General features: G+C 54.3%; 1 protein-coding gene across 8 annotated transcripts; it reads left to right on the top strand.

Moving 5' to 3' along the window:
* The first annotated feature begins 596 nt into the window (after positions 1-596).
* Positions 597-21460, top strand: LOC138813405 (hormone-sensitive lipase-like). Of its 8 annotated transcripts, XM_070001866.1 has the most exons (11): positions 4653-4739; positions 5023-5124; positions 10845-11380; positions 15083-15173; positions 15280-15425; positions 15630-15815; positions 15932-16226; positions 17506-17733; positions 18359-18535; positions 19581-20002; positions 21218-21460. In XM_070001866.1, the coding sequence occupies exons 3-11, from the start codon at positions 10865-10867 to the stop codon at positions 21431-21433; spliced, it is 2277 nt and encodes a 758-aa protein (XP_069857967.1). In that variant the 5' UTR covers positions 4653-4739; positions 5023-5124; positions 10845-10864; the 3' UTR covers positions 21434-21460. The 8 variants fall into 8 exon arrangements, with proteins under 8 accessions (XP_069857936.1, XP_069857926.1, XP_069857928.1 ...); XM_070001835.1 differs by lacking the exons at positions 4653-4739; positions 5023-5124 and adding an exon at positions 597-1482; XM_070001825.1 differs by lacking the exons at positions 4653-4739; positions 5023-5124 and adding an exon at positions 699-1782.
* Positions 21461-22197: the final 737 nt, after the last annotated feature.

Raw genomic sequence — 22197 nt, 5'->3', positions numbered from 1 at the left:
TGCAGGTGTGAGCCACTAGCACCCAGTACTAGATCATCCACTTTAACCAGGCCCTGATTCTCCAAGTGCCTCTCCCCTCCCCAACCCACGCCCACTGCTCATCTATTTTTCCATCCTGCAACCAACCTTTCTGAGATAAGAACTAAGTGAGAAGCAAAGTAAACAAGTAATGAATCAGACAAGGTCTTAATTAAAAATACCTTTTTAAAAATTGCCAGAGTTTCCTAGCAGGTAGGCGGTACTTGGTATTTATGATTGCTATCAACATCAGCATCCTCAATGCCTTGTGTTCTGTGGGATTCTGATCTAGCACAAAAGATAACCTATGAGAACCAGATTTCAAGGTATGAATGTCAAGGCCATTTGAAAGGGCTTTGTGCTCTAAAAATGGGAGGACCACACTTCTTTTTTTTTTAAGCATAGGTATGAAATGATGAGGGACACTATAGGGAGATTAAACTGGCAACCCATTGTAGGAGTGAATAAAAGGGGGGGGGGATATTACAAGTATAGAGATTGCCTCTCCCTGTCCTTTCCCTCAAACAAGAGGAAGGTCTGGGGGGAGGACCACTCATCGAGTCCAGCTTCTAGCATCGCAAATGAAACAAAGACTAAACTGAGATGCTTCCCTTATGAGAGGGGTCATTTTCACTGAGTAGTGAGTAGGGTGGGGTCCTATTTATGACACAAGAGGACAAGCCCCTCCCTTCTGGAGAGAGTGTGGGACACACAGCCATCTTCCTCATCCCTCCCCACGTCAAGACAAAAGGCACAGAGCACATCCACTTGGTACAGGTGTGGGGGACCAACAGTACCAATCCACTAGGAAGACCAGAGATGCCAGGATGAAGGATTGGAATCTAAAGGGAGATGCCCTCCTGAGAGACCTGTGAGGAGGGACAGCTGGGCAGGGCTGAAGGATGAAGCCTGGGAGACCAACATCTCCTATGAGGGAAACAGCAGTGGAGCCAGGTTCTGAGTCAGTATTCGGGTCAGTGTGGGAACCTGAGCCACACTCAAGACCCATAGAACCGGAGACAGAAAAGACTCAGCCAGGATCAAAGACACAGCAGGAATCCACACAGCCAAACCTCCTTGACCAGCAGGAGCCCCTTGCCCAACGAGAAGCTGAATCCCAGCAGGAACCAAAAAACCAACAAAAATCCCCACCAGAGTGTGAATCGCAGCAAACATGTGCCACGCGTAGTACACACTTTTATCAGCAGCATGCCAACTCCCAACAGAAACCTGGGCCAGGGTCTACAGCTCCACAGGAGCCAGAATTGAGAGAGGGACTTGTAGGTCAGTCAGAACCAGCAGAACTATCTCTAGCTCAACGAGAAGTGGAATCAGCTCCCACAGCCCAAACTATACTTGAACCCCCAAAGATATGTCCTGCCCAGACTGAATCTACGTCCCAAGTTAGACCCGAACAGCCAGACCGTGTGGCCCAGACCACACCTCCTGTCCAAAGACCCAAAGGTAAGCAGGGATTTTTAACTGAGTGGGGATTTTTAACCAGACTTCATGAACTATCCATCCAGCGATCAGCCCAGGAATGGAGGTCATTTTTTGAATGGGCCACAGATTCTGACACTGATTCAGAAGTGACTTCATCTTCAAAGACAAAACCTCTAAAGAAAATCAGTGAGACAATGATCCCAGAAGTGAATCCAGCCTTAAAACAAACACCTAGTTTCGAAGCTGTGTCAGGACATGGTGGGACACCACCACAAAGGATGAAAACCAACGCCCAGAACCACAAAAACTACAGGGATCCAGGTGAGTCTGAACCCAGAGAGCTAGAGCCTCTTATTCTGACATTCGAGACAGGGGAAATCCTTAAGTACTCAGAGGTTGAGGATCCTGGTTTAAAGTGTACCCTAGGGAGGAAAATCTAAGACTTTTTTTTTTTGCTAGTCCTGGGCACTGTCCTTGAGCTTCTTTTGCTCAAGGCTAGCACTCTACCACTTGAGCCATAGTGCCACTTGTGGCTTTTTCTGTTTGTGTGGTACTGAGGAATGGAACCCAGGGCTTCATGCATGCTAGGCACTCTACCACTAAACCACATTCCCAGCTATATACCAGCCTTGATCAGAAAATGCTGAGATAGTGCCCAAGCCTTGAATACAAGCTCCAGAACTCCTCACCCCACCCCAATTCCCAAAGAGTAGGGAGATTAAAACAAAAAAAAAGATGATGAGGGGTGCGCAGACTCACGCTTGTATTCTTAGCTACTCAGGAGACTGAGATCTGAGGATCACAGTTCAAAGCCAGCCTGGGCAGGAACATCCAGGAGACTCTTATCTCCAATTAACCATCAGAAAACCAGAAGTGGTCCTGTGGCTCAAGTTGTAGAGTGCTTGCCTTGAGCTGAAGAGCTGAAGGACAGCACCCAGGCCCAGAGTTCAAGCGCCATGACATACAAAAAATAAAGAAAAACATTTGAATAAAAGATGATACCCAGTGCCCCTCCCTGGCTCATGCCTATGATCCTAGCTACACAAGAGGCTGAGATCTGAGGATTGAGGTTCAAAGCCAGTCAAGGCAGGAAAATCCGGGAGACTTATCTCCAATAAACTACTCAGAAAAAGCTAGAAGTGGTGCTTTGGCTCAAGTGGTAGAGCACTAGCCTTGAGCAAAAAAGAAGTTCAGGGACAACACCCAGGCCCTCAGTTCCAGCCCCATAATTGGCAAAACAACAACAAAAAAAAAAAAAACAAAAAAGATGACAAGGGGATTAAAAAAGTTCAAAGATAGCTTAAGCTACAAAATGAGATCAAGGCCAGCCTGGGGGCTCAAAAATAAAAGAAATACTAAGATTTTACTTTGCGCTACAGTAGCTCAAGTTATCTTTCAACAACCCCTTGAGGTAAAAACCCACATCCCCAGTGTAGAGATAAGGATGTCCAGCTATTAAATTTTTTAAAAAAATCTGATTTAAGGTGACACCATTAGAAAGTAGAAATGTAGGATTTGGACGCTGGCTTTCTCTCTACAAAGGGTTTGGGGGAAATCAGAGGTAAGAAAAAGAACTGTAGGCCCAGAACCGGGAAACCAAGCACTCCTCAGTCTTCCATGTTTATTCCTCTACGCATAAAAAACAGCTGAGCACCCGAGGTGGGGCAGATACTGGGGTAAGCATGCACAGGGCAGTGCTCAGGGTGGACCTTACCCTGTTGAGTATCGCTGCAGACCATCCGGGCATTCACCACCACCATTGCCAGGTGGCCTCCAAAATGACTCAGTTCAGCCAGGCAGGGTGGCCTTGGGGGGCTGCAATTCTCGGGAAGGAGGAGTCTGAGAGAGGGGCAAGGTCAAGGGGAGGGTGGAGGGAAAGGCGGGGAGCAGCATCTGACGAAGGGGGGGCCGGGCCTAAGGCTCTGGTTCTTCCCCGGGCTCCTCCGAAGCAGGCCGCAGTGGCCATTAGGCACCAAGGTCTGTTGCCACTTGGGCCCCGATTCTCCTTTTCTAGATTTTTCTTGGCTGTGGAGAAGGGGGAGGGGGAGTTGCAAGTGTTGACGCGTGTTGTGGTGGTTAAAGTATCCTAAAGGGGTAAAAGCTAATGCAATTCCAACCCTGAAGCTGAGGCCATAATCCAGAAGGCGGCCATTGGTGGTCTCTTCACTCCTGGAGTGGGGAAGCTTCTTGAAGGGCTGGGCGGCTCCGGTCTGAGTGAAGAATGGGTCTTAGTGGCAGCGCTGGGTGTGTAAGGCTTTTCCAGGAAGGAGGAGGAGAGCTAGGATACGGGAGAAGGTTCAAGGCCTGCTTTTTCTAGTGCCGAGGAGGAAGAACTTCCCCTAGGCCTCCATACCCCAGGCCTCGGCTGGCCGGCTCGCGCCATCCCTCGGCTGGTGAGGACACGCATGCGCTCTGGCTGGCTCTCACGGATGCCCCCCCCCCCCCGCCCCTACACACAGGCAGTTGGCTTTGTGCACATGCGCGAGCCTCGAGTCGCTGGGTTTTCCCGCCTTTTCTGGAGAACGCATGCTCCCTCCGCTTCCTCGCTTGCCCCTCGGCCTGCGTGCTACCACCCTCTCCTTAACTCGTGTCTCCTTCTGGGGGCAGAGGCAGAAGAGCAAATAGGTGGACTTGGAGGCGGGGCTTCCTGCTTCAAAGCTGGCCCCGCCCTCATTTTGAGTTGCCAGAGTGCCTCCTCCCCTCCCCCCACACACACATCCTCTACCTCCCCAAACCTCCAAGTGGAGGCTCAGCGGCTCCTGCTTCCCCCACCCCCCTCCTCCCGGCAGGAGATCTGAGCAGCATTCTGGGGAGTCCTTCTGTGGGAAGGTGAGTGGTATAAGGGAGGCACCATCAGGTGAGAAAGGATTAGGGCGTCCCCATTGGGAGACATCCCCTCCCCAGGGCTCTCTCCAGTCTTCCTGTCCGCAGGATGCTTTTACCGCCGCCTCCAGGTCTGCATTCTTGTTGGCCGCTGTCCCTTTAATACGAGCCGATGGGGCGGGGCCAGGCCTTCAGCTTTAGCTATCGGGGCGGGGCTCCGCCAGACGCAAGCACGGGATTGGCTGACGCAGGGGCCCGGCGGTGGTGTGTAGAGTAAGGATTGACCCGAGGGGCGGGGCCGCGGTTGTTGGAATTGGGCCCAGCACCCGGGGATCGTGGAGAATTGATGGAGTCAGCCCGGGGATCCGGGCCCCTGGGAGTTCTGGCTTCGAAGAAGGTTAAAGACGGGTCGAAGAGCCGCAGTCGCCGGCGATGGCGAAAAAGCAAAGCCAAAGGTGAGCCGGCGGCAGCCCGGAAGGAACTTCGCACCTCCGGAGGGGTACTAGAGACTGAGTGGACGGACCCACTGCCACGAGGGGGGGGGCGTGGACTGGCCCACTGTCGTCCTGCCTGGGGGACGAGCCCTTGTGAGGAAGGGGGTGATGTGAGAGCCGAGGGTGCTTAAGGATTACCGGACGCCCCCTTCCCCTCCCCAGGCCGGGTGTCCCCTCTGCGGTTCCGTTTTCGTAGAGTGACCAAGGGTAACCGCTGCCCTTTCTCTGTGTTTCCTTGCCTTAGGAAATTATCCAAGCGCCGATTTTCAGGTCTCTAGCACCCCTTGAGAAGATCATGGGGAAGGGTAATAATTTAGCATCTGTTGCTGAAAGGGGAAGTTTACGGGTGAGTCAGGGAAAGGTAAGAGGAAGGGGTGCCTTGTAGTAGGGAAATGTTTGGGGGCCAAAACAGCCTCATCACCAACTCTTCCTCCCACCACCACCCCCCCAAGTCCATCCATCCATCCAACCCTTCCTTGTCAGTCTATCTACCTCATTCCGGGCGCCCTGCCCTGGACTGGGCTGGCTTAGGCTCTTCTTAGCATCCCTAAGGAGAAAGGAGGGCCATCATCTGGGTCCCCTAGAATCTCAGAAGACTGGGGAAAGGATGACAGACCAACAGGTGTTACAAAGCTTCAGGAAGGGACAATGACCTGGCTCCCTAGCCCCAGGGACCCCAAGTTCATTCTCCTTCCCTACATCATTAGCCAAGGGTAGAAGGACAGCTTGCCCCAGAGCCTAAGCACAGGCTGTGACAAGCTGAGATTCGCCTGAGAGCTCTGCCTGTCACACGAGCTTCCCTGCAGGACAGACCCAGATTCAAGACCCATTTCCTCAGGCTGTGAGCTAGGAAGCCCTGGGCTGCTATCTAAAACACACATGGTTGGCTGTTGTAACGTTCAAATGCATGAATAGGGTTTAGCGCCCCCCCCCACAAGCCCTCAGGAGGAGTGGATGTGATTGTTACTGCTGGTTCCCCATTAAAAAAGTGAACTCCCCAAGAAAGGGGCTGTTTCTGCTTTGTTTACCCTAAGATTGCCTGGAATTCCAGGCACAGAAGCACTCAGAATGTTTCTTGGATTAATAAGTGAAGGAATGTGTGAACTGTGACATAGGAATATTAATAATCAGGCATCCGAAAGGTTGTTGGGAGGTGTCAGAAGGAATCTGCTTGGGTAGGACTCCCTGCTCAATGCTCAGCCAGTCCTACTCACAGATTTATGCACCTACCTATTCAGCAGAGGCTTATTCTCACCAACTCTGTTATCTGCCTGTCATTTCCTGGGGCCCTCTCTGGTGCCAGGACTCCAGCCTGGTGAATCAGACCTGATCGTTGCCCCAAGGGCGCCCGTGTGTGCCAAAGAAGAACTTGATCCTGCCCGTAACTGGACGAGGCTAGTGTCATTATGGTCACCCCATTTCCCAGATAACAAAACTGAGACACATGAGCCTCCTTCAGGCAAGGAGGAATCATGAGTTGGCAGTCTCAGTTGGGTGTCTCAATCTTGATTTGTGAACTTAGAAGTTTCTAATCACTCAGATTCATCCAGCTGATATTCACTGGATACCTAATACTGCCAGGCCCTGGGCTCCCAGGACAGACTTGGTGGAGCCAAGAACATAGATATCAAGCATGTAAAACGATTGCCTTATTTGTTGGTAAATAGAACCCAAGGAAAATCCTGAGGAAATGAAAGAGGAGATGATGACACTGGACTCAGGCAGGGGCAGGTGTTAGACACTGAGCAAGGGGGTCAGAGAGAGAGAATGAGGTGTGGGGAAGCAGTCCTAAATGGTGCACAGGAAACTCAGAGCAGGAGGGAGGAGGGTCACAGGAAGCTGAGGTGGGCAGGGTAAGAGAAGAGAGGGGAGCCTGGTTTGGGTTTGCCATGTCCAGGATTTAGAGCTTGATCCTGGGAGTAAGGGAGGGGAAGTAGATCTGTTTTCAAATGTCCCTCTGGCTGCTATGCAGAGGGAAGTCAAAGGCACATCCAGGGCTTTGCAGTTGTCTGCATAAGGATGCTACAGTATAGTCTGGGAGGGCGGGGGGTAGGAGGGCAGGCCAGGTGGGAGAGGGGCCCTAGTGTTACTATAGGAGGCAGAATGGCTACTGATTGATGGACTGGATGGGGGGGAGGATGGGGAAGGTGGCCAGCCAAGATGATTCCCTTAGTTTCAGCTAGAGCAGTGAGGTAATATACACCACACACACACACACACATACATTCTCTCTCTTCTCTCTCTCTCTCATCATTTCATAAGGTAAAAAATACACAGAGATCATGACACTTGCATACAAAACACATACCTTCAGACCTATCAAGCCTTAGGAAAGAATACCTGCCCTGCTCTATCGCTGGCGTCCAGGCCCTTTAGGCCAAAAAGCTTGATTGAGCCCAGTCATCTGGACACCGTCCTTCCAGGCCCTCTCAGCTTTACCTTTGCCCCATTCATGCCATGTTCATCCATAGTCCCAGTAGGCCTGCCTTTGCCCCAATACCCTCTGCCTAGTGTTCTTAGTAAGTTTCTGGCAACTTTGGCATTCATTCTTTCTGGTTCCAGGCAGTCCAACCTCAGGGAGCCTCCAGAAGCAGAGCAGAGGGCAGAGTCAGGCAGCCACCAGGGCCGGGGGGGTCCTGCCTTTCCCCATCAATCACTGGTTCTGTGGGAGGCCTCCTCCTCATCTTTAATAAAGACCCCTTCCTTGGTTTCCCCATAAGTGGGGTCAGAGTGGCCGCAGGTGAGCTGTGATGGATGAGAATGGCCAGGGTGGGAAATGCATGAGACTGGGTTTAGAAAATGAGAAGTTAAGGTGTCAGCTAGCATTGTGCATCAGGTACTGTTTCAGAGTTAAAATTAGGGCTGGGAAATGTGGCTCAGTGGTAGAGTGCTTGCCTAGCATGCACAAAGCCCTGGGTTTGATTCCTTAAACATAAACAGATAAAAGCCAGAAGTAGTGCTATGGCTCAAGTAGTAGAGTGCTAGCCTTGAGCAAATGAAGCTCAGGAACAGTGCCCAGGCTCTGAGTTCAAGCCTCAGAATTGGCCTATATATATATATATATATATATATATTAGGCTGGGCACCAGTGGCTCATGCCTGTAATCCTAGCTACTCATGAGGCTGAGATCTGAGGATCATGGTTCAAAGCTAGCCTGGGCAGGAAAGTCTGTGAGACTTCCCATCTCCAATGAACTACCAGAAAACCGAAAGTGGTGCTGTGGCTCAAAGTAGTAGAGCACTAGCCTTAAGCTGAAGAGCTCAGACCAGCATCCAGGCCCAGAGTTCAATCCCTACAACCACCAAAAAAAAAGAAAAAAAAATTAAAATTAAACAGGTGGCCCATCCCTCTGAAGGCCTAGAATCTAATCTAATGTTAAATCGTGACTCGGAGAAAAATGACACAACCCAGCAAGTACAGGTATGACTCTCACCTGTAATCAGCCGTACTCTGAAGGCTGAAATCTGAGGATAGGCACACGTGTGCACACGCGCCTGCACACACAGACACAGACAGACACACACACACACACACAGAGGCAAGCCCCAAGGAAGCAAGCCATGAGCACAAATGCCTCCTTCCCATAGCATGCATATGACCCTGAGTTCTATCCCCAGGATCACAAAAAAAGAGAGAGAGAGAAGGGAAAGAAGGAGAGGGGAAAGAAGGAAGGGAAGGGGAAGGGAGAAGAGAAAAGGAGGTGTGAAGGGAAGGGAGAGACCAGGCCACCCAGGAGGTGCTGCTCACAAAGCACACCGCCAGCCAGAGTAGGCAGAATGGCCAAGTTTCCAGGTGAGGAAACCTCGCTCCTCCAAGGTCACCTAATGAGTCAGCTGGTCCTGTCCCAGCAGTCAAGCTTAATCCCCTCCTGCCCTTGTAGTCTATCTGTGTGTTTGCTGGCTCTGGGGAGGGAGGCGTTCCTATTCCAAGCAACCATCCATCTTTGGCTTTCACTGCCTCTTTATACCCTCCTTCCTCCTCCAGCCATTTGCTGTGTTAGGCCCTATGATTGGACTCAGGGCTGCCATACTTGTCCTCCTTCACCATGCTGAGCATCTGTGGCAGACATGGAGGAGTAGCATACAGCCAGGCAAATGGTGCGTGCAGACTTCAGGACCTCATTCCTGCAGCTTCATTGCAATCACCACACTATACTTATACTTTTCTTTCCTTTTTTTTTTTTTTTTGGGGGGGGTGTCAGTCATGGGTCTTGAACTCAGGCCCTGGGCACTTGTCCCTGAGCTTCTGTGCTCAAACCTAGCCATCTGCTACTTTGAGCCACAGCTCCACTTCTGGTTTTCTGGTGGTTCATTGGAGATAAGAGTCTCATAGACTTGGCTAGGCGGGCTGGCTTTGAACCATGATCCTCAGATCCCAACCCTCCTGAGTAGCGAGGATGACAGGCATGAGCCACCAGCGCCCACCTCCTGGACCTCAATTTGTATTTGTAATTTTGTCATCTTCCTAAAGATCCATACCCTCTGCCTTATAAGCTTGATGAAAGTACAAAGTACCCAGTTGAGGTGCACCTGTAGCCAGGGCCCCAAGTTGAGTGTGGCTGTATGTCCTTAATCAGCTTTTGTCCTCCCACAAGGGAGAAGCGGGGCGGGCCCATCTCCTCCTGACAGCTGAGGGATCCCCGTGCCAAGGCCAGCCTAAGGGTAGGAGCTGAGATCACTGGAGCTTTGGTGCCTGAGTCCACTCTGGGGACATGGAAGGCAGCCTGGCTGGGTGAGAGGGGACAGTGTATTAAGGACGAAAGGCTGTGGGACCTCTAGTCCTGAGGAAGGAAGAGGCAGGGCCTGGGTTCTTGCGTTCTAAGACAGGGACCAGCTAATGACAGTTTAGCTGAGGCTGAGATCAAGTAGGGGGGAAAGGGGCGGGGCGCTGGGCTCTGGGCTCTGTGTAGAACACGTGGCTCCCACTGTCCTTTCTGGATGGGAGGTGGAGCCGCTGGCCACACCCTGGGCATTCAGGCCCCTCCTGCAGTTTATCGCCCCAGGCTGCTACTGGCACAAGCCATAGACTAGCAGTTCCAGCCCCAGGGAGCTCCAGCTCCGAAGAGACCCGGGTGGGGTGAGTGCTGGATCAGCTGAGAGACAGAAATGGCCATTCCTGGGCTGCAGAGCCTGGCAGGGAGAGGAGATGGTCTTTCCCAGGGACCAGGCAGCTCTCAGCCTGGGAGCCAGGCAGCTGGCACTGGGCTTTGGGAAGGAAGAGTGGGCAGAGTATAAGGCCAGACCTAGAGGCCCTGGCCTCCAGAGTTCAGGGAGGGAGAAACAGTCCCGGCATAAGTAGCAGAATTGAGACTACTGCTGTCCAAGCAACTTGTAGCTCCTTGACTTCCCCTCCTGTGAAAAGGACAATGGGAATGGGCTGGAAGACTGAACTCCTTCAAATATCATTGAAGGGGAGGGAGGGCCTGTGGACTGACACCTGGAGTCCAAGAAAGGACACATAGGATGAGCCCGGATTCCCAGGTCTTGAGAAGAAACTGGCTGGTTGTCCCTTCTCAGAGCCAAATAAGAAGTCCTGAGCCACCACCCCCACCACACCCCGAGATTAAACATGAGACAGGTATCCCAGGAGGCAGGCATTTGAACTCTTCACTCCTTAGAAGCAGGGCGTGGGAAAAGATGCAAGAGCTAGGGCACTGGCTCCTAAATGTCTGTTCCAAGAAAGAGGGAAGACCAAGACAAGCAGGCTGGAATCCCAGAGAACATAGGATTCCATGAGTCTAAAAAAGAGAGGACTAGGCCAGGGCTCCTGAGTATGAGGACGGAGGGGACAGGGTTGGAGCTCTGGGCTCCTGAGAAGGGGGAAAGGCCCTGGGCACTGGGAAAATTTGTTCCTGAGGAACTAAAAGATTGAAGTCCCAGACTCCTGAGTCCTAGAGACAAGAGGCTGGGATGCAACTCCAGCACCAAACAGAGGGCCTTGGGACTCCTGGATCTTTGAAACCTGAGCCCTGAGGGAGTTGGGGTGGGCCTGGATTGCTGGGCCCAGCTGAGCCAGGGGGGCACAAGGGGACCCTGCCTCACTGGCCTCCCCCGCCCTGCCCACAGCCTCACGGTTCTCGCACAGCATGGACCTGCACAGCATCACACAGTCGCTGGTGACTCTGGCTGAAGACAACATGGCCTTCTTCTCAAGCCAGGGCCCCGGGGAGACTGCCCGGCGACTGTCCAGTGTGTTTGCAGGGGTGCGGGAACAAGCGCTGGGGCTGGAGCCGGCCTTAGGCCGCCTGCTGAGCGTGGCACACCTCTTTGACCTGGACGCTGAGACGCCTGCCAATGGGTACCGCAGCCTGGTGCACACCGCCCGCTGCTGTCTGGCGCACCTGCTACACAAGTGCCGTTACGTGGCTTCTAACCGGCGCAGCATCTTCTTCCGTACCAGCCACAATCTGGCTGAACTGGAGGCCTACCTGGCGGCCCTCACCCAGCTCCGGGCCCTGGCCTACTACGGGCAGCGCCTGCTAGCCATCAACCGCCCAGGGGGGCTCTTCTTCGAGGGCGACGAGAAGATCACCGCTGAGTTCCTGCGAGAGTATGTCACACTGCACAAAGGCTGCTTCTACGGCCGCTGCCTGGGCTTCCAGGTAAGGCCCCTGCCCCTTGGCCCTGCCGACCCCTACGGAGACACCGGTGATCCCTACCTTGGCCCTGTGCTATGGTAGAATAAACACGAGGGTGAGTGTTATAGGATTCAAAAAATGGCAGGTTACAGAAAGAAGTGGGTGGGAGCTCAGAGCTGGACTAAGGGTTCTCAAAGTCCTGGACCAGATCTGCTGTGTGGTAAGAAATCTATTCAACAGAATTCCCTCTTTGTCTGGGAATCAGGCTATTCATTCGTGTGTGTGTGTGTGTGTGTGTGTGTGTGTGTGTGTGTGTGTGTGTGTGTGTGTGTGTGTGTGTGTGTGTGTGTGTGTGTGTGTGTGTGTGTGTGTGTGTGTGTGTGTGTGTGTGTGTGTGTGTGTGTGTGTGTGTGTGTGTGTGTCTGGACCAGATCTGCTGTGTGGTAAGAAATCTATTCAACAGAATTCCCTCTTTGTCTGGGAATCAGGCTATTCATTCGTGTGTGTGTGTGTGTGTGTGTGTGTGTGTGTGTGTGTGTGTGTGTGTGTGTGTGTGTGTGTGTGTGTGTGTGTGTGTGTGTGTGTGTGTGTGTGTGTGTGTGTGTGTGTGTGTGTGTGTCCTGGGGCTTAAACTCTGCCCCTGAGCTTTTGTGTTCAAGGCTAGTGCTCTACCACTTGAGCCACAGCTCCACTTCTGGCTTTTGGCTGGTTGGAGATAAGAATCTCACAGACTTTTTCCTGCCTTTGAACTTTGATCTTCCAGTGCCTTTTTTTTTTTTTTTTGGTCATGGGGCTTGAACTCTGGGCCTGGGCGCTGTCCCTCAGCTCTTCAGCTCACGGCGAGCACTCTACCACTTGAGCTACAACGCCACTTCCGGTTTTCTAGTGGTTTATTGGAGATAGGAGTCTCATGGTCTTTCCTGCCCGGGCTGGCTTTGAACTGTGATCCTCAGATCTCAGCCTCCTGAGTAGCTAGGATTACAGGTGTGAGCCACCAGCGCCCGGCTGTTCATTTACTCTTTATCTCTCCTATTTGGCCCCTGAAATTGTCTGATCTCACTGGCTGGGTGGTCAGTATTGCTCTCCAAGGCATGTTCTACATGAGGACACCCCTTGCCATCTCCCACACCTGGAATTCTGCAGTGGGGGAGGGGGCCTGCCACAGCTGGCAGGCTGAGACCTGCGCTTTTAGAAGTTGCTGTGGAATCACAGGATTTCCAGGCAGCCCTCCGGGCCAGGCCAGTAAACCCATTAGAATTAATGACAAAGGGAAAGCTGGCTGTGCTTTCTCTCCTCCCTGACCCTAGCCATGGGCCTTCTCATAGTCTTTGTCCATCCCCAACACAGAGAAAGACTCATTCATGCTGGGTGCTAGTGGCTCACACCTGTCATTGTAGCTGCTCAGGAGGCTGAGATCTGAGGATCACGGTTCAAAGCCAGCCTGGGCAGAAATGTCCCCATGAAACTCTCATCTCCAGTTTACACTCAAAAACCAGAAGGGTGCTGTGACTCAAAGTGGTAGAGCACTAGCCTTAAGTGAAAGAGCTCAGGGACAGCACCCAGGCCCCAAGTTCAAGCCCCACAACCGACCAAAAAAAAAAGACCTACTTATGTGAAAAGTGATATGGCAACTCAGAATTGGAAGAGCACCAGGTTCAACGTAGAGATCCAAGTTGCTCCGGTGGGGTGTCCCTGGCTAGCCTCACAGTCCCCACCAGCTGCATCGGGAAACCCCAGCAGGAATATCTGGAGCTGTGTGACCATACAGTCCTTCCCCATCCTCTCTGAGCCTCCTTCCCCCTCAGTGAGAGGTAAACTGCACCCCTCACTCTACTTATCCAGACTTCCCTACAGGCCACCTCCCCCCCCCCCCCCCTCAGCGGCCTAGTTCCAGAGTGGAGGGAGGGCCCTGAGAGCCTCTCCTCGCTCCAGCCCAGCTCACAAGCACTGATCAGCCTAGCAGAGCCTGCTGACACCTCTCCAGATCCTGGTAGTACATTAGAGTCACAAGAAAGAACAAAGCTTCCCCAACCAGTACCCCTGTGCCCTCTGGCCTGCTGGGCCCTGAGCCAGGAACACAGAACGGGGCCAGGTGCCAGCTGCTCTCGGTGGCACGGCTTCACTATAATGGAGGCCTGCCTCCCCCCTCTAAAACGCCATCCCCAAGAGGCTGGGGTTTCTGCTCAGCCCCTGCTCTAGCCCAAAGGATACCATGCTGTAGACCCTTGGTTAGGGTTGGCTGGTGAACCCGACCCGCCCTTTACCTCCTCCACGTCCTCAGGCATAGTTTTCTCTGATGCTATCTCCTCATTGTTTTCCTAACTGCTTGGCCCTGTTCTGTTACCTGACTGGTGTCAGCCCCATCTCCAGGCCTCCAGCAGTCTCTCCCCACAGCTGTTTCTGCCCCAGGGATCTTAGTGTGCCCATCTGGCTATCTCTGATCAGGTCTCTATTTCTGGGTTCCTACTGCCCTCCCCTTTCCCCCTTCCAACCTGTCCTCTCTCTGACTTTTAGGAAATCCCCGCATGTTTTTACTCACAGCTCACAGCCCTCCAGTGGCTTTGCCCACGCAGGATTCCTCAGCCACAGGTCCTACATGAGACCCCGTTTGCTTCCCTGCCCTCCCTCACCCTTCTCCCTGGCTCACTCTGTTCCAGTCACATGGCACCCCAGCTTTCCATGCCTGGCACTGCATGATGATGATGATGATTGCCAGTCCTGGGGCTTGAACTCAAGGCCTGAGCACTGTCCCTGAGCTTCTTTTGCTCAAGGCTGGCCCTCTATCACTTGAGCCACAGTGCCACTTCTGGCTTTTTCTGTTTATGTGGTGCTGAGGAATTGAACCCAGGGCTTCATGCATGCTAGACAAACACTCTACCACTGAGCCACATTCCCAGCCCCTGTATGATATTAGTTTACAAACGTACTGTTTGTTTTTTGTTTTGTGCTGGTTCTGGGGCTTGAACGCAGGGCTTGGATGCTTCTGTCCCTGAGCTTTTTTTGCTCAGGGATAGTGCTCCACTACTTGAGTCACAGCTTCACTTCGTGTGTGTGTGTGTGTGTGTGTGTGTGTGTGTGTGTGTGTGTGTGTGTATGTGTAATTGGAGATAAGAGTCCTGCAGACTTTCCTGAGTCACAGCTTCACTTCTAGTGTGTGTGTGTGTTTGTGTGTGTGTGTGTGTGTGTGTGTGTGTGTGTGTGTGTGTGTGTGTGTGTTTAATTGGAGATAAGAGTCTTGGAGATAAGAGTCTTGCAGACTTTCCTGCCCTGGCTAGCTTCAAACCCACAAGCCTCAGCCCCCTGAGTGGCTAGGATTCAGGCATGAGCCGCTGGGCATTTTTTTTTTTTTTTTAGTCGGTCATGGGGCTTGAACTCTTGGCCTGGGCGCTGTCCCTGAGCCCTTCAGCTCAAGGGTGCACTCTACCACTTGAGCCACAGTGGCACTTCCCATTTTCTAAGTGGTTTATAGGAGAGTAGAGTCACAGCCTTTCCTGTCAGGCTGGCTTTGAACTGAGATCCTCAGATCTCAGCCTCCTGAGTAGTAGGATTACAGGTGTGAGCCACCAGCGCCCAGCTCATTGGGCATCTTTATTTGCTTAGCATCTCCCTTCCCTCGGAGATCACCAGGTCTGTGAAGGTGCCCAGCACCATGCCCAGCACACAGTAGGAACTTCCATACAGGGTCCTGCCATCTCTGCCCTTTGCAGCTCACCCATCTCTCCACAGTTCACGCCCGCCATCCGGCCGTTCCTGCAGACCATCTCCATTGGGCTGGTATCCTTTGGGGAGCACTACAAACGCAATGAGACAGGCCTCAGTGAGTGCTAGCCGGGCTCTGCCTACCACCTCCCCTCCCATCCCTCCTCCCCAGCCTGACCTGCCGAGAGCAGGACTCCCTGACATCCTTCCTGACCCCCCCCCAGGTGTGACCGCCAGCTCCCTGTTCACCAGCGGCCGCTTTGCCATCGACCCAGAGCTGCGCGGGGCCGAGTTTGAGCGGATCATACAGAACCTAGATGTGCACTTCTGGAAAGCCTTCTGGAATATCACAGAGATCGAAGTGCTGTCGGTGAGCATGGGGCCCTGACCTGTTATCGATGGGGACCGCCCCCCGCACCCAATGCCCCAGAGACCCATCTGAAACCACCGTGGTGACTGCAGAACCCCCGGGGAGGGGCATGTGAGGGGAAAGATGGAGGAAGGTGATGTGCAGGGCATCCCTCCACAGGCTGTCCCTGCCCAACACCCCTCTGTACCCCCCTCCCACCCCCAGTCTCTGGCCAACATGGCATCAGCCACAGTGAGGATAAGCCGCCTGCTCAGCCTGCCGCCCGAGGCCTTTGAGATGCCACTGACCTCTGACCCCAAGCTCACTGTCACCATCTCGCCTCCCTTGGCCCACACGGGCCCCGGGCCTGTGTTGATCAGGCTCATCTCCTATGACCTGCGGGAAGGACAGGTATGGATGGCCCTGGCCACGGCCCAGCATGCCCTTCTTCCCATTCCCCCATCTTGGAGGCTCCTGGCCCAGGTAGGCCCAGCCCAGCCTCACCCCACCGCCCTCCTCACTCCCAGGACAGCGAAGAACTCAACAGCCTGGTGAAGTCCGAAGGGCCTCGGGGCCTGGAGCTGCGGCCACGGCCCCAGCAGGCCCCCCGATCGCGCTCCCTGGTAATACACATCCACGGCGGGGGCTTCGTGGCCCAGACCTCCAGATCCCACGAGCCCTACCTCAAGGGCTGGGCCCAGGAGCTGGGGGCCCCCATCGTCTCCATCGATTACTCCTTGGCCCCTGAGGCCCCCTTCCCCCGGGCGCTAGAAGAATGCTTCTTTGCCTACTGCTGGGCCGTCAAGCACTGTGCCCTGCTCGGTGAGCCCTGCCCCCTTCCCTCCCCACCTCCAGACTCCTGACACCCCCCCTTTCCCTCCCCACCATCAAATTCCTCCTTCCATCTCTTTCCCCTGGCTTTAGCCCCTCAGCCTGTCCTGTGGGACAGGCTCCTTTTTCTAATTTTCATTTTCCTGAGATACTAGATATTGGGGTCAGGGTGGGGGTTGAACCCAGGGCCTCATGCTTGCTAGGTAAGTCTGTGCCCCCTTTGAACCACACCCTCAAGCCTTTTTGTGTATTGTTTTGTTTTGTCGGTTGTGGGGCTTGAACTCTGGGCTTGGGCGTTGTCCCTGGGCTCTTCAGCTCAAGGCGAATGCTCTACCACTTGAGCCACAGCACCACTTCCAGCTTTCTAGTGGTTTATTGGATATAAGAGTCTCACTTTCCTGCCCAGGCTGGCTTTGAACTGTGATCCTCAGATCTCAGCCTCTTGAGTAGCTAGTATTACAGGTGTGAGCCACCAGCACCAGGCTTTTTTGTGTATTTTTTTGTTTAGGTTTTCTTCTCTCTCTCTCTCTCTCTCTCTCTCTCTCTCTCTCTCTCTCTCTCTCTCTCTCTCTGCCCCGCCCCCTCTCTCTCTCTCTCTCTCTCTCTGCCCCTCTCTCTCACTCTTTCTTTTGGTCAGTTTTAGGGCTTGAACTCAGGGCCTGAGCACTGTCCCTGAGCTTTTGTGCTCAAGGCTAGTGCTCTACCACTTGGTGCCACAGCTCTACTTCTGGTCTTTTGGTGGTTCATTAGGGATAAGAGTCTCACTAACTTCTCTGCCCCAGCATGATCCGCAGATCTCAGCCTCCTAAGTAGCTGGGATTACAGGTGTGAGCTACTGACACCCAAGCCATAAAATATCTTTTTTTTTTTTGGGGGGGGGGGGCTGGTCCTGGAGCTTGAACTTGGCTTGGGAGCTGTCCCTGAGCTCCTTTTTGCTAAAGGCTAGCACTACCACTTGAGCCACAGCACCACTTCCAGCACTGCCTGTGATTACTGGAAATGAGTCTCACAGACTTTTCTGCCCAGGCTGGCTTTGAACTGCGATCCTCAGATCTCAGCCTGCTGAGGAACTAGGATGATAGATGTGAACTACCAGCACCTGGCAAAATACCTACTTTCAAAAGATCAAATAGCAACTTGCTAGATCTTGGGGGGACCCCTCACTCCCCCTGAGAGCCCAACTTTCCTAGCTCAGAGTACAAGCCCCTTCCTGCCCGCTTGCCCTCTCTCCCTGGCAGGCTGTAACCAAGTCTCTTTCTCCTCAAACTAGGTTCCACGGGGGAAAGGATATGCCTGGCAGGGGACAGCGCAGGCGGGAACCTCTGCTTTACTGTGTCCCTTCGGGCAGCTGCCTATGGGGTACGGGTGCCAGATGGCATCATGGCTGCCTACCCCGTCACCACTCTGCAGTCCGCCGCCTCTCCCTCTCGCCTCCTGAGCATCATGGACCCCCTCCTGCCCCTCAGTGTGCTTTCCAAATGCGTCAGCGCCTATTCGGGTGAGACCGAGACCCACGTGGGCAGGACAGGGCAGCGCAGGTGCTGGGAACACCAAGCTGTAGCCACGAGGGCAATCCGAGGCTCCTCATTTATTTGTTTGTTTGTTTATGTCAGCCATGGGTCTTGAACTCCAGGCCTATGCGCTGCCCCTGAGCTTTTTTGCTCAAGGCGAGCATTCTACCGCTGAGCCACAGCACCAGTTCCAGTTTTCTGGTGTTTAATTAGAGATAAGAGTCTCATGGACTTTCCTGCCCAGGCTGGCTTTGAACCATGATCCTTAGATCTCAGCCTCCTGAGTAGCTAGGATGACAGATAGGCACCTCCCAGCACCCAGCTCCTCAGTTCCTTAGAAGGGATCTCAGTGGTACACTGCTTGCCTTGAACACATGAAGCCCTGGGTTCGATTCCTCATAAACAGAAAAAGCCGGAAGTGGCGCTGTGACTCAAGTGGTAGAGCACCTACCTTGAGCTAAAGAGCTGAGGGACAGCGCCCAGGCCCAGAGTTTAAACCCCACGACCGACCAAAAAGGAAGAGGGGGCTCAGACATTTCGGGGTCCCTTGGGGTGCAGACAGCTGAAGTTCTGGGTGTTAGGGATGGTGACCAGAGGAGACCAACTCCGCAGGTGCAGAGACAGAGGACCAGTCTGACTCGGACCAGAAAGCCCTGGGCATGATGGGGCTGGTGCGGCGGGACACGTCCCTGCTCCTCAGAGACCTCCGCCTCGGTGCCTCCTCATGGCTCAACTCCTTCCTGGAGCTGAGCGGACGCAAGTCCCAGAAGTCTTCCATAGCCCCAGTAGGTGAGTAACAGGCCTGGCCAGTCCCAGGCCACCCCAGTCAGGCTGGCCCAGGTAAAGGACCTGGAAGCGGGGAGGAGAGGCTGAGCTCCTGGACACACAGACCATCTGGAGTCAACCCCATAGTCATCCACTGTCACAGGAACTGCTTTCCAAATGGCCTTTCCCGGAGAGGTCCACGCCCTGGGAGGTGACTCAGAAGTGCCAGATCTCCTGATGGTCCAGCCCAGAAACTCCACCTAAGACTCCTGTGCCCTCGGTTCAGGATCCAGACCAGACACAAACTTCGTGTGTGTCGGTTGTGGGGCTTTAAGTCTGAGTTTGGGCGCTGTCCCTGAGATCTCAGCTCAAGGCTACCACTTCGAGCCACAGCGCCACTGCTGGCTAATTGGAGAGTCTCATGGACTTTCCTGCCTAGACTGGCTTTGAATCGTGATCCTCAGATCTCAGCCTCCTAACTAGCTAGGATTACAGGCTTGAACTACTGGTGCCCAGCTTTTTTTTTTTTCTATTGCCCATCCTGGGGCTTGAACTCAGGGTCTGGGCACTGTCCCTAAGCTTACTCAAGGCCAACTCTATCACTTTGAGCCACAGTACCATTTGCAGCTTTCTTCATAGTTAATTGGTGGTAAGAGAGTCTCATATGCTTGCCTGTGGTCCTCAGATCACAGCCTCCTGAGTACTAGGATTCCAGGTGCCCCTAGAGACTTTTGTTTGCTCTCCAGCTCTGTTACTCTAGTCCCTTCAATACATTCACAGCAAACACTGATTGGGCCTCCTGCTGGGGGTCCCCAGGCAGCTGAAATTGGGAGGACACATGTCAGGCAGTGACCTCCATAGATCTATCTCCACCTCCTAGACTTCTTACCTGGCTCACACAGGCCAAGGACTGCTTCCATCCCCTTTGTCCTGAGGCTCCCAGTGTATGCACTTTCCAGCATACACACACACACACACCTGTGCCAGGCCATCGCCCAACTGCAACTGACTGGCACACTTCCACAGCTAAAGGCTAACAAACAGCCAGGCTTGTAACAACCCCCTGTAGTCCCGGATTCTGCCCCTCCCACAGAGTCTATGCGCAGGAGTGTGTCTGAAGCTGCCCTGGCCCAGCCCGAGTGCCCGCTGACCCTGAAGGAACTGAGCCTGAAGGGCAGCTCCGAGGCGACGGATACCCCAGAGATGTCCCTGTCTGTGGAGACACTCGGTCCCAACACACCCTCGGACGTCAACTTCTTCCTGCGACCCGAGCACCCACGGGAAGAAGATGAGGTCAAGGAGGAGCTGAACCCCAAGGACAGAAGCCAGGGAGTGAGCAACGCCTTCCCTGAGGGCTTCCACCCCAGGCGCTCCAGCCAAGGAGCCATCCGCATGCCCCTCTACTCCGCGCCCATCGTCAAAAACCCCTTCATGTCGCCTTTGCTGGCACCAGACAGCATGCTGAAGACCCTGCCACCCGTGCACATGGTGGTGAGCCTGGGGCAGGGCGGGAGCCACTGCGGGAGGGGGCGGGGCCAGGCCTGGAGGCACAGGTGTGCCATCAAGACACAGAACCTGAGGGACCAGGAGGATGACACAGGGGATCCAGGCTGCCCATCATAGTCATGTGCCCAAGGGCCTTAGAAGGTTGTTGGGTCCCAGTGGTGGTGTGGCTTATGCTAAAAAGCCAAATGAGAGCAATGAAGCCCTGAGTTCAAGTCCTGCTACCAGTACTAACAAGAGAAAGAAGTGGGCTGGGATGTAGCTCAGTGGCAAAGCGCTTGCCGAGCAAGTGCAATGTCCTGGGTTGGGTCCCCAGTACCAAAAAAGAAAAGACACCCCCCCCCAAAAAAAAAAATACAGTTAAAAAGAAAGAAAGAAAGTAGCCTGGTGCTGCTGGTGGGCCACACCTATAATCCTCACTACTCTGGAGAGGAGATCTGAGGATCGCAATTTGAAGCCAGCCCACGAAGGAAAGCCTGTGAGTCTCTTTTTTTTTTTCTTTTGTCCATCATGGGGCCTGAACTCTGGGCCTGGGTGCTGTCCCTCAGCTCTTCACTCAAGGCCTAGTGTTCTACCACTTGAGCCACAGCGCCACTTCTGGCTTTTTCTGTGTATGTGGTACTTTTGAGGAATGGAACCCAGGGCCTCATGCAGTTGAGGCAAGCACTCGACCACTGAGCCACCTTCCCAGCCCCAAGCCTGTGAGTCTCTTATTTCCCATGAACCACCAAAAAAGCTAGAAGCAGAGCTGCGACTCAAGTATTAGAGCGTCAGCCTTGAGCACAAGAGCTCAGAGACAGCGTCCAGGCCCTGAGTTCAAGCCTCAGGAATGGGCAAACACACACACACACACACACACACACACACACACAGAACTGAGCATTGGTAGCTCCTAGCTACTCAGGAGGCTGAGATCCTAAGGATCACAGTTCAAAGCCAGCCTGGGCTGTCATGGCCTTGAGACTCTTAACCTCCAATGCACCACTAGAAAACTAGAAGAGACACTGTGGCTCCCATGGTGGAGCAAAACAGTTCAGGGACAGCGCCCAGGCCCTGAGTTCAAGCCCCAGGACCGACAGAATAAAAAAAAGGGGGGGGGGGAGGAGTGAAAGCTTGGGTCCAAGGCGGGAAGGGAGGGGACAGGACCCGGGTCGGGTCGGGGCTCCAGCTGACTCACTCCCCCCCCCTCCCGTCCCCCCCCAGGCCTGCGCCCTGGACCCCATGCTGGACGACTCGGTGATGTTCGCGCGGCGGCTGCGCGGCCTGGGGCAGCCGGTGACGCTGCGCGTGGTGGAGGGGCTGCCGCACGGCTTCCTGAGCCTGGCGGCGCTGTGCCGGGAGACGCGCCAGGCCACCGAGCTGTGCGTGGAGCGCATCCGCCTGGTGCTCAGCCCGCCGCCCGCCGCGCCGCCGCCCTGAGCCGGGCCGGAGGGGGACCGGGGGACCGGGAGGGGAGGGAGGGAGGGGGCCGCACTAAAGTCCTCTGGCTCCCACCCGCGCCCGCCTCCGTGGTGAATGCGCCCCGGGGCCCCTCGGATGGGGAGCGGGGCGGGCTGTGCCTTAAAGGGGGGGTGGGGGGACGGGGGAGGGTGGACGGGGCGGGGGAAGCCCTGACCCCGGCCCGGGGCGGGAGCACCCGCAAGCGCCGCTAATCCCCCGCCGCAGGTCACCTTTTGTAAATAAAACTATTTAATTCGTACGGCCTCTCTGCGTGTGGGGGTGTGTCCAGCAGGGGGCAGCACCACACTCAATAAACGGGGAAGGGGGGAGGTGTGGGGGGGGGACCCCAGGCCCATTTACTCCCAGACACACACACCCCCACACACACACACCCTTCCTCCTGGGTCGGGCTCCCCGTGCACCAGACTCCTCTTTTACCCTCCCAACCCCAAATACTGCAAGTATCAGCCCCACCCACCCGTGACTCTTCCCTTCACCTGGAGTCTTGCAGGAGGTTTCTACCCCACTGGCCTGCCCCCCCCCCCCCGGGGCTTCTGATCCTGCATCCAGTGGTTATGGGGGGGGCGGGGTCATTCAGAGGGCCTCACAGAGGTGATTTGACCCACTTGGTAGGCAGAAAACCATGCCAGGCTGTGAAGATGGAGCAGGCAGTGATGGAGGCCTCTGTCCCACCAGCTCTGGTGAGCAGCAGACGGCAGGGACTGAGCCACTGGATACCAGTC

The sequence above is a fragment of the Dipodomys merriami genome, unplaced genomic scaffold, assembly GCF_024711535.1.
Source record: "Dipodomys merriami isolate MVZ:Mamm:240054 unplaced genomic scaffold, mDipMer1.0.p SCAF_106, whole genome shotgun sequence".
Taxonomy (NCBI): Eukaryota; Metazoa; Chordata; class Mammalia; order Rodentia; family Heteromyidae; genus Dipodomys; species Dipodomys merriami.
The sequence above is the reverse complement of the archived record's forward strand: the minus strand, read 5'-3'. Positions and strand labels throughout refer to the sequence as shown.

Coding starts and splice junctions, on each gene's coding strand:
- LOC138813405 (XM_070001825.1), top strand. CDS start 921: ATGAAGCCTGGGAGACCAACATCTCCTATGAGGGAAACAGCAGTGGAG. Junction 16,227..17,505: donor CAAGCACTGTGCCCTGCTCG/GTGAGCCCTGCC, acceptor TCCTCAAACTAG/GTTCCACGGGGGAAAGGATA. Junction 18,536..19,580: donor GTCTTCCATAGCCCCAGTAG/GTGAGTAACAGG, acceptor AACCCCCTGTAG/TCCCGGATTCTGCCCCTCCC.